Source organism: Mirounga leonina, unplaced genomic scaffold, assembly GCF_011800145.1.
Source record: "Mirounga leonina isolate KUSES-001 unplaced genomic scaffold, KU_Mleo_1.0 Mir_92, whole genome shotgun sequence".
NCBI lineage: Eukaryota > Metazoa > Chordata > Mammalia > Carnivora > Phocidae > Mirounga > Mirounga leonina.
In genome coordinates this window covers 15,301,914-15,318,082 of record NW_023270852.1, presented here as the reverse complement: position 1 = coordinate 15,318,082, position 16,169 = coordinate 15,301,914, and the positions used below count along the sequence as shown (strand labels likewise).

General features: G+C 54.4%; 1 protein-coding gene across 3 annotated transcripts in view; it reads left to right on the top strand.

Annotated features, from left to right (window-relative positions):
* Nucleotides 1-16,169, top strand: part of ARRB1 (arrestin beta 1) — a 73,962-nt gene that overhangs the window by 13,969 nt on the left and 43,824 nt on the right. Inside the window, exon 1 of one of the 3 annotated variants that reach the window (XM_034995547.1) lies at nucleotides 2,405-2,423. The exons of 1 other annotated variant lie outside the window; for it this stretch is intronic. Coding sequence is in view for 1 of the 2 variants with exons in the window: in XM_034995544.1 (XP_034851435.1) it covers nucleotides 5,264-5,289 (26 nt within the window). In the remaining variant the exon portion in view is untranslated. Of the gene's footprint in view, nucleotides 1-2,404; nucleotides 2,424-5,220; nucleotides 5,290-16,169 lie in introns of those variants that run through there. One more of the 3 variants, XM_034995544.1, reaches the window with a different exon arrangement.

The following is a 16,169-nucleotide window of genomic DNA, read 5'->3' as shown; positions in this document are numbered from 1 at the left end:
AAATGGGGACAATACATCTGGCTCTGCATACCTTCCAGCGCTGATGTGTGGGCCAAATGGGAAGCGGGATGTGGGAACACTTGGTAAACAGTGTCATAGCCTTCAAATACTTGGGGCTGGGGTTCTTGGTAGGGCTGTTTCTGGGTTCCAGGCACAGGTGGGGATGACCCTGCCCTCCCAGGCATGAGGATCCTCCTGGAGATGTGCTCCAGGATCACAGAGAAACCCAGCGGTGCTGTCCATGTGAGCATGCAGGGTGGTCCTGTGCTCAGATGAGCTCTGCTTCTTCTGAAACCGTGGCAACAGGGAGACAGACAGACAGACTTGGTCCGGTCTCAGGGAGGGTTCCGTCGCAGCAGGACGCGTGAGAAGAAGAAGGAATGTCCTCCGGAGCCTCCTCTGTCTGTTGGGCTGGAGGCAGGGCCTTTGTGAAGGCGGGTGGTGTTCGGATCGCCTCTGGGCCCTTCCTCCAGCCCAGGGGCGGACTCACCATGAGGCTGGTGCGGCTTCAGCTTCAGGCCCTTTGTGCTCCAGGGCCCCTTCTGAGACCTAGCACTGTGTCCACGTGCTCAGACGTTTTGTGAAAGGTGCAAAAGGGAGGTATTTGTGTACTCTCCTTCTTTTTTTTTTTTTTTTTTTAAGAGGGCTTCCAAACTCTATGAACTCATCATTCAAGCCTGGATCTGCCCCTGTTCAGGCCGGGTGGTCCTTTGTGCCAGGATGTTGGTGCCACGTCCCTGCATATGCTCGGGGAGGTCTCATCCCACACATGCGGACCTGGTCATCAGTTACAGCCCTCCCTAATGAGGCAGGACCTGAAAGTCATCTGGGGGAGCCAGTTCCAGGCCAGGCCCAGCTGCAGATCTCCCTGGCTGTGTAAAGAAGAGACTGGAAAAGTCCTTCTGCCCTCAGTCTTACTCATGTATAACATGGACATCATCCCTGCCTGAAAAGGCTGTGGAAAGGTTTAAATAATGTTCCGCAGGTGAAACTGCCTAGGAGAGCCCCAGGCTTGTCGCGGGAGCTCAGTAAATGTTGGTGGAACCTGGATGGAGATGGGCAGGGGGAGGGGTGGGGAGGGTTGGGGGAAGGGGGTGGGGGGCACCCCTTCTGTTGGGGTGGAAGCAGCCTGCTGTCTGTCAGATTCACCTGCACTGCACTGTGCCCGGTGCTAGGTGCTGGGTGTACGGATATGGACGGCTGGGGTGGGGTGCTGGTAGTCAGATGAGCTAAGAGGGTGAAAAGGGTTTATAAGTCGTGAAGTACAGTTTCCTGGGAAAGAGCTATTGTAAACTGAGTGGCCTTTTGGTGGGGGAGGGCAGAGTGGAAATCTGGACCGACCTTTCCTGCTCCTGGGGGGTGAGAGGTCACCAGCCTGACCGGTTTTGTTTGAGAGAAGCAGCCCAGGCAGGCAGGCCTGACCTTTCCTGCTTAGAAGGGAAACCAGGCCGGCAAGGTGCGCTGCTTGCCACATCCTGCACCCTCGTGGAAAGTTGGGGAAAGGGGAAGCTAGCTTAACGGTGGTCGTCCTGTCCCTCCCAACTTCAGCGCCCCCTTTGGAGAGGGGAGGGAAGGGCAGTGGGGTGGGGCCTAGCGGGAAAGAATGGAAGCTTTGGTGTAAGGCTACGTTTCCCATCCCACCACTATTGCTTATGTCTGTGACCTTGAGATAGTTATGTAATCTTTCTGAACCTCTGTTTTCTTATCTTTAAAACAGGGGTGATAATATTCTCTCCCTACTGCCTGGGTTGTAGTAAGGCCTAAATGAGATAATGTAGGCCTTAGCCCGGTACCTGGCACACAGTGGGTGCTCAATAAATACCAGTCATCCCTCCCTCCTCCCCCATGACGCTCATCAAGCTGTCTTGTGTTCTACTCCTTTATCCCTTTGCGCATACCCTCGGTTGGACTGGGCTCCCAGGGGGCAAAGGTTATATATTTTATTCATCCATCATTACACCCCCAGCCCTGGCACAGTACCTTTGAGACACCTTGAACCGGTAGGCGAGAAGCTGCACTGGCTCAAAGAAAAGAGCAGTAAGTTTTAGCCAGAAATTCACTTACTACACACCTACTGTGCGCTCCTACCAGAGGCCTACTGGGTGGTCTGTGCCCTGCAGAGCTTGAATGGCCACTTGTAACTTCCTGTCACCCTCTGTACCCATGACTTTCTTTTCTTTTCTTCTGGTCCCAGTACCCGGCACAGCGGGTACCCATACATTTTTGTTGAGTGAATGGCTGTCTTCCTCCTTCCCCACACCCCCCTTTTCTGAAGTCAGGCTTGGTGTCCCTCCCAGCCCACCCACTTTCCAGCTGCGGCAAGTTGCCCTGCCTTGATCAGCTTCAGCTTCAGCTTCCTCCTCTTTAACATGGAGAAAATAGTGATACCAGATATCCAAGGGCTCAACTGTGCCTAAAACAAGGTAAGCACCCCATAATGTCAGCTGCTATTTTTCACATGCTCTCCAAAGGTCTTCGTCGTGTGGTGGGGGGAGCATTCCATTCCTGCAGACCCTCTCTGTTGGCCTCACAATGGATTTGGAGCTCTGTGCAAACTGTTTATGTTTCCCCAGCAGAGTTTATTACCCAGACGGGCCTCCTGCAATTAATTACAAGCAGAGCAAATAACTTGTCCCTGGGAGGCTGGGCTTGGCATAAACATTTACATCCAGCCAGGGGCCAGCCCAGAGGCTAGGCTCTTTCCTCCAGCCTCTGGAACAGAGGGAGACCAGAGGATCAGGGCCGAGGGGCGTGGGATGGGGTGGGATGCCAAAGAGAAACAGCTTTCCTTCAATTGCTTTTCCTGGAGGACTCCTTAGCCCTTGAGGTGCTGGGCCTCTGCTTTCTCTTTTCATCTCCCTCATTGCCCCACAAGGAGAGTCCCTGTATGCAGATGGGGAAATCGAGGCTTAGCTAAATTAAGCAGTCTGCTTAAAGCCACACGGCTTGCAGGGGAGGCAGAAGCTGAGGGTTCAAGTGGTAGTGGTGTGGAAAAATAAAAAGAGAGGCTAGAAGCTGGGAAATCACCAAGGGATTGTTTATTCTTTCACTTGTTCCTTCACCACGTATTTGTTGGGCCCCTGTCCTGTGTGAGGGGGGCTTGAGGAGGCAGTGCTGACTATTAGTGACGACTGGGACCGACTGCCTCCGCGTGGAATGCCAGAAACTCCCTCAGGATGGTCCTGTTAACAGATGTGTGGCAGAGGCCGTTTCTTGGAGGGCGGGAAGGAGGTGGCCTCTGTGGGTCTCTCGTGCTCAGAGCCACACTGTCTTACACAGAGAGGTGGCCTGAAGGCGAGTAGTCTTCAAAAAAAAAATAAAAAAAAGGAAGGGTCCTAGGTGGCTCAGTCGGCTAGGCATCTCACTCTTGATTTTGGCTCAGGTCATGATCTCAGGGTCATGAGATTGAGCCCCATATCAGGCTCTGCAGTGGCCAAGGAGCCCATGGAGCCTGCTTAAGATTCTCTCTCTCTCCCTTTGCCCCTCCCCCCACCTCTCTCTGTCTCAAAAACCCCCAACCCCCCCAAAAAAACAAAAAGAAGGGCCCTCTGAAGTCAGCTCACTCCTCCCAACCTAGAATCTAGAATCCGAGCCCCTACTTTTGGGCAGAGAAGGTTCAGAGAAGGTTTGGCTCAAAGTTACACAGTAGGAAGGCGTAGTGGGAATTCCTGGCAAAGGGCTTTTTCTCGTGCATTTCTGTCTTAGGGGTGAAATGGCCTATCGGTAGGGGAAACGCTCATGGCTGTCCTGATCCATGCCCCCTCCCCGCTCCGTGGCTGTGAGTCCTGTGCTTTCTGGAGGCCCTTCCAGCTCAGCAGCTCCTGCTCCGCTTGGCAGTCTTGCTGTGTAACTCTCTAGAGCCTCCCTCTGGGGGCCATCTTCCCTCTATGCTGGAAGGAAAGCTAAGAAGACTTAGGGAGGAAAAGGAGCAGGGTCCTCCTGCCCCTGTACTCATTTTGGACGTGGTGTGCCTGGATTCTGGACCCTCTGGGGGTGGGCAAGAGCGCATCTCTGCAGCTTCAGGCCCTGGGGGACCCTGGGGCCTTGCCTGAGCCCTCCACTCTGTGTTGTCAGCTCCTGGCCCAGAGCCTGGCATGTGGTAACTGATGTCCAGGAAAGGTGTGCCTTGCAGGGTGAGTGAATGGCTGGGAGACAAGGATACTCTAGGGAAGGACACTCTAGTTTGGCAGCCGGGGGTTCCACTCCAAGTCACCACTTGACCACGGATGGATGTCAGCGTTGCTTCCAGAAAGGAGACAGGACAATAGTCCTCACTCGCAGGGTCATGGTGAGGATCAAAAGGCAGCCAAAAGTGGAAACAGATGTGCATCAGTGGTTGGATGTCTAAACCGATTGTGGTCAGTCCAAACCATGGAGGAGTATTGAGTCATAACAAGGAATGAAATACGTGGTGCCTGCTCTGACAGGGACGCTTGAAAACAGTGCTCTAAGTGAAGGAAGCCAGTCGCCCAGGTCACACGTCGTAGGATTCCATTTATATGAAATGTCCAGAATAGATCCATCCGTAGCCGCTAGGGGATGGGGAGGAGAGACTACCTATGGGTGAGGCATTTTACTGTGGACCCATGGAAATGTTTTGGAAATGGAGGAGGTAGGTTTTTTGTTTTTTTTGCACATCATGAATGTACTAAATGCCACTAATTATTCACTTTGAAATGGTAAGTTTCATGTTATGTGAATTTCACCTCAATACATTATTTTTTTTTAATGGCTTTAAAAAACATCTGTTAGGATACTGGAGGTGAGACACGGGTGTTGGGGTGAGGCTCCTGGAGGAAGATGGTGTGGGAATGAACGAACAGCTGTGAGGGTGCAGGTGTCAGGTGGGAGGCAGTTTGGCAGACTGGTAGGACCAAGGGTTCTAGAACAAGACTGATAGGATTCAAAGCTATGTGGCCTTGGGCAGGTTATTTAACCCTTCTGTTTCGGTTTTCTCATCTGTGCGATGGGAATAATGAAGTTTTTATTATGGGGCTCGTAATCTTTTTTTTTTTTTTTTTTTTTTTTGAGACAGAGAGAATGAGAGACAGAGAGCATGAGAGGGAGGAGGGTCAGAGGGAGAAGCAGACTCCCCGCCGAGCAGGGAGCCGGATGCGGGACTCGATCCAGGGACTCCAGGATCATGACCTGAGCCGAAGGCAGTCGCTTAACCAACTGAGCCACCCAGGCGCCCCAGCTCGTAATCTTTTATTATGGAAATTATAAAATTTTCCTGAGGATTGAATGAGTTAATATTTGTAAAATGCTGAGAATGGCGCTTGGCACAAAGTAAGTACTAAGTAAGTGTTAGCTGCTGTTATTGTTGTTCATTCACATTTCTGTTTATTTGCTCACTTACTGAGCACCAGGCCCGGGCTGTGCCCTGAGGGCCGGGCTGTGAGCAGCCCCGGGGCCTATTCTCAGGGGTGCCCTCACACCTCGGTTCAGGAGTCAGGCCCCACAGTACCACCCCCCGCCCCAGCACTGCACCTGTAGCTCCAGCTGTTAATGAAAATCGTTCATCACCTCCTGCTTCTCGGAGCTGCCTGAGCAGCTAGGACCTGGCAGGCCTCTTTCATGGCTTTTGAAAACACCCAGGTCTTGGGGGCTGGCGCCTTGGGCTTTCGGGAATGTTAGGAAGTCCCTGGGCCTTGGTCTCCCTGCTTGTCGTGGCAGACATCAGGCTGGCTGTGCTCTGGGGTTCTCAGTGTTTTTTAACCTCCAGATCTCTGAGCCCATGTTTGGGATGGGCCTGAGGTGTCATATCTGTTGAGACTTAATTTATAAAACGTGGACAGTCTTTTTGGGGCTGGCATTCTGGACAACCGAGGTAGGGGGTTGGAGTGGGAGTCAGGGGTCCCTTCTGAGCTCCGGCCTTCAAGCTTCTGCCTCCTTTTGGGCCTGGCCAGCCCCTGTCAGGCCCGCTAACCCTTCCAGCGGTCATTCAGGCTCAGAGTCTCGTGGGCTGCTCCCCATCCCTTTTCTATCAGGCCCTCTGTGTCGGCACCCCTCTCACTGCCATCCTCAGTCCCTCACTCCAGCACAGTCATATGCCCCTTCCCCGCACTGTGACATTCAGCACACGCACAATCACCAGGTCAGGGTCACTCCCGTACACCCCCAGCAAAGTCTTGCTCAACTCCTGTACCCACTTTCTACCACCTGCATCCCTCAGCTCACCTCCAACCACCTGCCCTCCTTCCACCCAGAGCTCTGTCTCCACCTGCTGGCTTCCCTGCCAGATGCTTGTCACAGAGGTTGTCCCAGGGCAAAGGAGCAGAAAAGTCATTCCAGGAAGGAGCTTGCTTTCTCTCTTCTTGTAAAAGCAAAGCTACATCTTAAGTAGTTTGAGTCAGCCTTCCAGAACTCCTCCCTGGTGGTGGGAGGATGGATAAAACAGGCAGTCGCCCCTGAGCTGGAGGGCCTCCGGAAGAAGGCAGAGCCAGAGTCAGGCCAGGCAGAGTTCTCTGGGTTCTCAGAAAGCCCTACTATATTCATATCCCCTCTTCTCTCTCTCAGACACAGGCAGCACAGTCCTACACACATGCACCCTGGCCCTCAAGGATTTGGCACATTGTGATCAGGGAAGATTTCTTGGGTAGAATACTCATTTATTCAGCCTTTCATTCATCCATGGGCCTTTGCTCAGTGCCAGGCCCTGTGCTGAACCCTGGGGACACAGAGTGGGGCCGGGCCAGGTCCCTGCCAGAGGGCTGGTGAGGGAGGCTGCTGGGCACTCAGAAGGATACAGTGCAGTCTGATAAGTGCCATGCATTCGTTTGCTCGTTCAACAAAGGCTTGCTAAACACCTGCTACGTACCAGGCACCAATCTAGCACTGGGGCACTAGCCCAGAACAAAGTAGGCAAGAACTTTTACCTTCCCCAGGCTAGCCTTCTGGTGCTGTGTCATCCTAGAGACAGAATGACCAGAGTTCTGAGGGCACATTTCAAAAGAGCTAATATTTATCTTTCGATAACTATTTAAAAACATTTTTTTTAAATTTTATTAATTTATTTGTCAGAGAGAGAGAGCATGAGCACAAGCAGGGGGAGCAGCAGGCAGAGGGAGAAGCAGGCATCCCGCTGAGCAAGAAGCCCGATGTAGGACTCAATCCCAGGACCCTGGGATCATGACCTGAGCCAAAGGGAGATGCTCAACCAACTAAGCCACCCAGGCATCCCTCAATAACTATTTTTAAAAACACAAAACCTTCACATTTGGACAGGAGAAGATAGCAATCATCCATAATTTCATCACTTTGGAAGAACATTAAAAAGATTTTTTGTGTGTCTTTGCTGTGCATGTGTGCGTACGTGTATGTGCGCACGTGTCTGTGTATTCAGACGCAATTGTGCTTAAACTGTGTGTGACATCTGGACTAATGCTTTTTTTCCTCCAGCATTTCCCCTGTCATTAACCCAGCATTAATAAATCCATATTTATTAATGACACATAGAGTTCCTCATGCAAATGCTCCACAGTTTATTGAACCCTCCCCTTATTTGGCATGGACATTATTTCTAGTTTTTGCTATTACAAATAATGCTGAAACGATTAGCTTCAAAACTATCCGATGACTCTCTGAAGGCAGGATCCCAGAAGTTGCAAAGGTCCCAGGCTCTGCGGGGGCCCATCCTCCCTCTTCCGTGTACACCTTTCTTATTGCGAAGGTGCAGCTTCTTGCTTGCAGGGGAAAGAAGATTCCCGCCAGGTCAATCTCAATACGAGTTGTTGCATTTCTCCTTTGCTGCATAAACAATCAGCCGATAACTCAGTAGCTGGAAACGACAACATTCATTTTTTCTCTCTTCCGGTCTCTGTGGGTCAGGATGTGGGAAAGGCTCAGCTGGGCATGTCTGGCTCAGGGTCTTAGGCGGTCGCAGCTGGCCCAGGGGCTGGAGCAGCTGGGTGCTCGCAGCGGGACCTTATTGATATTACCCCTGGAGTCTGGCCCTGTCTCACTCTGTCTCGTGGCTGCCTCTTGTGCGGGCCACCTCCATGTCTCCCCTGGATGAATGGTGCCAGCTGAACACACAGCGCTCTCTGTGGGCCTGGGATTCTTGCCAGTTCTTGACATATGTGAAGTTGCTCATTGAATCCTCTTGGCCACCCAAGGAGGCAGGTGCTGTTGTGATCTCGCTTCCAGCTCAGAAAGTGCGCATGTGGGATTTGAACCCAGAGCAGCCTTGTTACTGATCCTGCCCCCTAACTGGTCTCCCTGTGTCTACTCTAGCATCTCTGCCCTTCCGTTCTCCACCCTGTGGCCAAAGTGAGCGTATTAAAGGGTCATTACATTGTTTGCATCTGTTCCCTGCTGAAACCCTGCCAGTGTCTTATCATGGTGATGATAGAATCCTGAGTGCTGACCAAGGCCACCTGGTGACCGGGCGCTGCTGCCTCCTTGCCCCTGCTGGCCTCGCCCACCCGTCTCCCTCAGCACCTTCAGGGAGGCTTGCCCCAGCCTCCGAGCTTCTGTGTAGCTGCCCACCCCTTGCCCCTGTCAGAGTTATTACTGCTGCTTCTTCAGCTCCTAGCTCGGATCTCCCTTCCTGCAGCAGCCTTCTCGACTTCTCAGGCGGGTCCGTCACCTCTCCTGTGCTCTTGGAGTACCGTACTTGGCGGCACTTACTGTAAGAGTCACCGAGTACTATTTGTGTGACGTCTGTCTTGCGGGGCTGTGGGGTTGCACACTTGCGGGGGGATGCTGTTGGCATTGTGCTCTGCGTCATGGAACCCCCGGGTATCGGGCAGTGTGGAGCCCTGCTATCTTCCTGCTAGAAGGGAAGCTTTGTGTAGACAGGTTCGGTTGCACAAATCTGCCCTAGTTACCATTCGTCCCCGGTGGTCGACAGTATCTGATATGGAAAAGTCACTCAATAAATATTTGTGGAATATTATTAATAATAATAAGAGCTAATATGTATTACCAAGTGTTAGGCAATCCTCAGAACAACCTTATGGGGTAGGCCCCCTTGTCATCCCCTCGCTTTAGATGAGGACACAGGCTGAGGAAGGGGGAGTCACTTGACTGATGTCCTCTAGTGAGTGGAAGGTTCACCCAAGGCAGACTGGTTCACTATGATAAAAAAGTGAATGAGAGAAGGATCCCTCCAGGCTAGCAGCTTAGAGCTTGTGAGATGAGGGAAGGCCCAGACATGTGTCCTTGCAATAAAGCTTCTCACACAGTGGTGAGGACATATGTGCGGGGAGGGTGGTTTTCCCCCAGTAGGGAGAGAGGACGGAGAGAAAGGGCCCCTGGACAGGAAGTGGATTTGCTTTGGGGCTACTCTCCCACTTGGATGCCAGGCCTGGCCGCACTCTTCTGACCACAGGCTCTGTCTCCCTGGCTCACTGTCCCGAAATGAAGGCCTGAGGAAAGAAGGTACCAGCCAGGACACGGATGGGGTGGGACTCTCGCATGTGCCGAAGTCATACCAGAGGGCTCAGTTCTTAGTTACTTGGAGGCCTGTCCTTAACCCGGTGCCTCTCCTGAGAGGAAAGGGGATATGAGAGTTTCCATTATACTGGTGAGGGAATGGATTGACCCAGAAAAGTCAAGGGAATGGTCCAGGTCCCAGAGCCAGGACCAGAACCCAGATCCCTGGAAGCCCCTCAGCCCCCAGGACTCTTGAGTGTGTGTGTGTGTGTGTGTGTGTGTGTGTGTGAGAGAGAGAGAGAGAGTGAGTGTGTGAGTGTATGGGTGTGTGAGAGTATGAGTGTGGAGTGGGGGTGGGGGACAAAGATGATGCCTCCCCCTTTCTCAGTACCCTGGCTCCTTCTGACCCCTTATCCCAGCAGTGTGTCCTTCCAGAGGAAAAGGCCCCCATTAAGGCTCTGTGGACTGTCCCACAGTGCCTGCCAGTCCTGGTTGTTTGGGAGTCCAGAGTCACCTTCGTGCCCACGCTCCATCCGTTGAATTCTTTGGCTTTCCCACTGGCCTGTGGGCTTTCTAAGGGCGAAGCCTTGACTTTACTGTCAGGTCGGTTTTGCTGCATGGTATTTTCTGATTTGTGCTAAATCTTGTGTGGAGCCAAGCCCAGCCCAGAGGTTGGTTCAGGGGCTTTGGGAAAAGTTGGTACCTGAGTGGGTCTTGAAGGAGTAGGAGTGACCAAGTAGAGTCCGTATCACCTTCCGCCCTGAGCCCCGGCCCCGGTGGGTACAGAGCTGGGCAGGCACTGGTGAATGATCTCCACCCCGCCCCCATCCCCCACCCCCCACCAGCTCCAGTTTCCAGCAGGGCTACCCAGTCCCTGAAGCTTCCAGAGACTCCAGCCCTGGGCGCCTGCCCAGCCACTGCCCCTCTGAGGCCCCAGCTTCTTTCCCTGTCTCCTTCCTCACAGGTCTGTCTTCTGGGGATTCTGTTTTGGTTGGAAAGAGGAGGCGGAGGTGTTTGCGTGTCTGGCTCTTTCCTCCTTTCTCATTCCTCCTCCCTTCCTCCCTCTTGCCTCTCAAGATGTTTCCTCTGCCAGCCTGGCCGCACTCCAGCCTCCCTGCTCCTCAGTAGCTGTCCTCTCCTGCCTCGGGCTTCTGTGGGCTGTGGCTTTCCCTTAATGCCTTCTGTCTCCAGACGAGGGGTCCATGGGGCACATCCTTCAGGGTGGGGGCACATTGCCTCCTCCTTCCCCTACTGTTTAAAACCCACATCTCCTGGGAGAGGAGGCTGCAGGCCCATTCTAGCTCGGCCTCCTGCTCCGAGTATCCCCACCCCCCCGCCCCAGGCCCCGGTTTCCTGCAGAGCCCATGGCCTAGGCAGCCCCTTGGCATGGGGGCACCTAACATGCCTTGCGTTCATTTCATAGTAGTTTTGTGCTGCTTTGCCAAGGATCTGTGCTCCAGGTTAGGGACACTGGGGAGCTGCTCCCTCCAGCTTGGCAGTGGCCTGGAATATAGAATTTGTATTACCCTCCCCCCAAGCCCCAACCACCTTTTTATATCCCCAGCTGAGGTCCCATCATTCCCTGAGGACCCTCAGGGACCCCTTCTCTGTCTGCACCTCCCGCTGGAGGTTCACAAGGTGAAGTAGACCCATACCCTGGCCTGATGGAGCTCAGCCTGAGCTTTGTATCCTCAGCACCTTGCACTGTGTCTCAAACAGGGCAGATAACTCAATAAATATTTGTAGAATGATCTTTGGAGGAGTAGCCAGTGAAGCAGAGAGTGGCACGATGGGGGGGGGGTGAGGATGGATAAGGTGCGGGGTACTTCCTAGTGGAGGGGACGTATGGTGGTTAAGAATGGGTCAGAATTGGACAAATAGCAGGGTGGGCAGGGCATTCCAGGCAGAAGAAACAGATGGTGTGTGATCTTGGGCTTAGGGTATGTGCGAGTAAGTAGAAAGAAGGGAGGCTGGAAAGAAGGGCCTGGATGTGGGAGGAACCTCTGTTCTGGGGATGGGCGCCCTGGCCTGCTGGCATGGTGCCAGCACTTTGCCCCCTCGGCTGGGTCCCAGGTCTCTGTGCTGCAGGCCTGGGTTTGGGGGGGCAGGCAGCTGATGGAGGGGGAGGCCCCTCGGGGCTTGCCAGGCCTTGCCAGGGCTTCGGACTGCGTGAACCCAAGGCCACTAGCTCTGCTCCCCTGGGCCAAGCAGGTCCTGGGATTAGAACCCGTCAGGGCCAGCTGGGCGAAGCAGGCTTGTGACAACAAGTAAGTTAGAAACAGGTTCAGCTGTGGTCTCTGTAATTTCTTGGCTGTGACCCTGGGCAAATCACTGACTTCTGTGCGAGAGATTTCCTCTACGGTAGATAACAAAACCTGCCTTTCAAGATTGTTACAAAAATTAAGGTAACTTGTGTAAAGTTTTCCCTTTTCCTCTCAGCTTCTCCCCTTCCTCCCCCACACTCCTTCTTAGCAGGGCTGGCCCTTTCCACTGGGGGCCTGGGTCCGGTGGCGAGGACGTGGGGCATCCTCAGCGCTGATGGCCCAGCCCTCCATCTCTCCTGCCACAGGGCCCTGGATTCCAAATGCCCCTATAAATACGCATGCCTCTGGGCAGCTGCAGCACCCTTAGGAATGCCGCGGCTGGAAATGCACATTCCCAGGCCCACCTCTCACCTACCGAATGGAAACTGGAGGTGGAGCCCAGCAAGCTGGCTTTTAACGAGCCTCCCACGTGATTCTGACTCATGCTCAAGTGTGGGAACGGCTGCCCTAGGAGACCGATGCCCACGGGCCTCTCAGCTAGAGGAGCCTGGGTTGGGGTCAGGAGTCAGAACACAGGGGTGCCCTGGGGTGTGGCTTCAGGGGCAGGTGACTTGTGCAGTCACCTAGGGCCCCAAGCTCAGGAGGACCTCTGGACTGGTTGAATGCTCTCCTGTCACTGTCCTGACATCTGAACGAGGGGCCCCTGCATTTTCATTTTGCACCGGGTGCACAGTGCACCTGGCCCCAGCCACGTGCTGGGTTAACTGGGTATCCTCAGGGAAGTCACTGTCTCTCTTGGTCTCACGAGCTCATCTGTACAGGAGGGTGAGAACCCCTACCTCCTGGAGTAATCGCGAGGATTCGGTGTGAAGCTTGGGCTCAGCGGCCGGCCCGGTGCCTGGCCCAGGCGAGTGCAGGGCGGCCTCCCGAGGCCGCGTGCCAGTTCTAGGCGTACCCCTGGGGAAACCAGGGCAGCAAACAGACCCTGTCCTTGGCTTCATGGGGCTTTCAAGCTGGAGCAGGGAGCCAGCAAGAGTTCCCACTGTGAGGGGTACCCTGGAATGCCTAAGGTGGGGGGGCCTGACCTAGCTGGGGGGCGTCACCAAAGGCTTTCTGAGGGAGTACCCAATGAGCAAATATCCGAGATGAAGTGGATGTGAACTTGGCATCGGGGTGGACAGCCTTGTCGGGCCGAGGCATCAGCATGACCATGTACTGTGTTCATAGTTATTAATAGCGAATCTCTGGGGAGGCTGAAGTGAGGGGAGAGGGCTTGGAGGAGGAGGTGGGCCACAGGGGCTACAGGCAGGCAGGAGGCTGCCTTGGGGCCACATCACAGCTCTGGCCTCCTCCCCTAGACCCAAGGCTTGAGAATAGGAACAGTCCTTGCCCAGAGGCCTCCTGGAGCACTGGGAATGTGGCCTTACCAGCTCGCAGGGCAGGCAGGTTATTGACCCTCCGCAAACCTCAGCTTCCTCTTCAGCAGAATGGGCCTCCTCGGCCCCTCAGGTGGCTGTGGTGAGGTGTAAGTGAGGTGATGGCCCAGAAGCCCAGCACAGTGCCACCTGCGGGAGGTGGATTCCTCCCCACTCCAGGGCGGAAGTGGGGAGCCCCGGTTTGGATCAGGAGCCCTTCTGGCCCAGACTGACTCCCTTGGGGGAGTCCCTTCTTTAACCAGAAGGAAAATAAGGCTGATAATCCCTTTCCTAGAGACGATCCTCTGAGATTAAGGACTAATCAGCTTTGGGGGCCCAGAAGCCGTGGCTTTGCAGACAGCTGAGTGTCCTTCTGTCTGGGTGTCCCCCACCTCGGGGTCCAGCCTGGGTGTTAAATTAAACCCACCAGCTGTATCACAGATAGGGCTGAGCTCCCCCGGCCAGCGCCCTGAGTCCAGGCCCTGCTCTCTCAATGGTGAGAGTGGCTTTCAGTTAGCACGGGCTTCACGGCACCAGGTCCTGTCCATTCATTCATCAGGAAAGGCACTGTTATTTCCATTTTATCGATGAGGATCAGAATGACTCCTTCCCTGCTCAAAGTCACCCAGCTCATGAGTGGCAGACCCCAAACCAGTACCTCAGACTCCCATAGTGACACAGTGTGGGGCCAAGGGCGAGTCCTGTCCTTTTCTGGACCTCAGTGTCGCTACGTGTGCCCCGAGGGGTGGGACCTAACGTTCTTGGAGGCCCCATCAGCCCCACTGCCCCGGGGTCTGCATTTCTGGGAGGACCCGCTCCCCGGAGAAGTTACCCCACCACACTCTGTCCCACATCCAGGCTGCCTTTCCTTTACTATGTACGAAATGACCCCCTCGCTCAGGCCCTCTCAGCTCCAGGCCTCCTGCCGCCGAGGGCTGACCTCTGGCCCTGCTCCCGGTCCCTTACCCACAAAGAGGAACAGGTGTGGCCAGGACCTATGGTTTTTTCCACCATGAGTGCGTGTGGCCTGGGGCTGGTGAGGCGGGATCCTCTCTCCTGTGGGAGAGTCCAGAGTTGTAAAGAGTTTGGTGTCTCCAGGGAAACGACCAAGGTCAGTGTGGCTGGAGGGTGTGTGTGTGTGTTGGGGGGCTGGGGGCACGGGGAATGGGGTGGGAGGGGAGATCGGAGGAGTGGGTGGGCCCAGATTGTGAAAGGCTTGTGGGGAGCAGTGCAGGGGTTTGAGGCCAAGGAGAGACTTGCTGGGTCTCCATCAAGCATGACAGAAAATGCCAGCGACAGGAGACACAGTGTCAGGCCTACAGAATTGAATAGCTGTTCGTCGTGGTTTCCTTATGTTGATCGTCATGAACATGCTGATCCCTCTTCTTACCAGCTGTGAGAACTTGAGCCCGTCACTAACCCCCAGGGCCTCATTTTCCCCACCAGTCCTGTGGGAAGAAGGATAAGGGGTCTTCCTCTCAGGGGTTTTATCAGGAGCAAAGAGAGATAATGGGGAGATTTCATCTAATCTTGGTTAATCCTGCAAATTCTTGGCCCACTCAGCCCCGCTGCTTAGCCAGGGCCCTTCCTCCCTGTCAACATGCCTCCCTGCTTCACAGTTTGGGGCAGGGTAGGACTTGGTCACTGGCTCCAGGAGGCCCCAGCCATAATACAGTTCCTTGCAGGCAGAACTTTCCCCTCTCCAGATCCCATCCCCGCTCTGTCCTCAACCTTGGCCCTGCAGTGGCGGACCCCTGCCTCCCCCCTCAGACTTTCCCCCAGCCTTGAAGTCCTGACCAAGGGGCTCCCGGCCTTAAGAGTCTATGGAGATTCCCAGTAAGCCCAGTGTGGTGTGGAGGGGAGCATGCAGGACCTGAGGAAGTCGTGTGCCTTCCCTGAGGCTGTGTCCTCATCTGCAAAACGGGAATGGGATGATTAGTCTGCTATTGCTTCTGTAACAAATTACCACAAATTTAGTGGCCTAAAACAGCACATATTTATTCTCCTAACAGTTCTGGAGGTCAGAAGTTCTAAAGTAGGTTGGTAGGGCTGCAATCCTTCTGGAGGCTCGAGGGGAGAATCCATTCCTTTGCCTTATCTAGCTTCCGGAAGCTGCCTGCATGCTTTGGCTCCTGGTTCCATCCTCCATCGTAAAGCCAGCAGCATAGCATCTTCCAGTTTCTCTCTTGATGCATCCCTTAGCACGACGTTGCCTCTTCTCTCTCTGACCCTCCTGGCTCCCTCTTATAAGGACCTTTGTGATGACACTGGGTCCACCCGGATAATGCAGGGGACTCTCCCCATCTCGAGATCCTTAACTAAATCACATCTGCCAAGTCCCTTTTACCATGTAAGGTACCCTATTCACAGTTCAGGGTTTCGGATTTGGGCATCTTAGGGGGCCATTCTTCAGCCTGCCACACATTTCTTGCAGGGTAGTCGTGAGGATTAAGGATACAAGAAATGTGAAAGGCTCCAACAGTGCCTGGAGTCCCCAGACATACTTCTTCGACCTCCTCTCTCTGGGCCTCTGTCTCCCCATTCATAAAAAGACGCCCATTCCAGCTCCAGCAGTTGGATCCCACCTTCATCTAGATCGAGTGGTAAGGACAGGCAGACTGTGCCCTTAGCCCAGTCTGGGCTTCATCAGAAGCAGCAGAATGGACCCCTGCCCCCAGGACGCCCCCAGTGGCTTTTGGAAAAGCCCAAAGCCCTGTCTTCTCCTCCTCCTCCCTCTCTGGGGCAGGCCTCTGCCAGTTCCTGGCCTGCTGTGCATTTCCCATCATTCCCAGGGATGGCTGATGGGAAGGCTGAGCTCACTGCTCCCTGGGGAGGGCGAGGGCGGGAGGGAGGAGAGGGAGAGACTGGTGGCAGCTGTGGGAGCTGGGGAGAGGAGAGCAGATTTGCAGTGGGAGAGGTCGAGGTTATCAGCGCTCAGGGGGAGTGGGAGAGGGTGGGGCACGGCCTCAAAGCCGGGCCTCACAGAAGCTTAGCTCTTCCTTGGCCTCCTTGGAAGGCTGCTCTGTCCCTCTGCTGGCCGCCCTGCTGAGGGGCCCTGGGCTCTCCGGAGGAGGATGCACGTATGTTGGGGCTGGGAGGAGGCATCACAGAC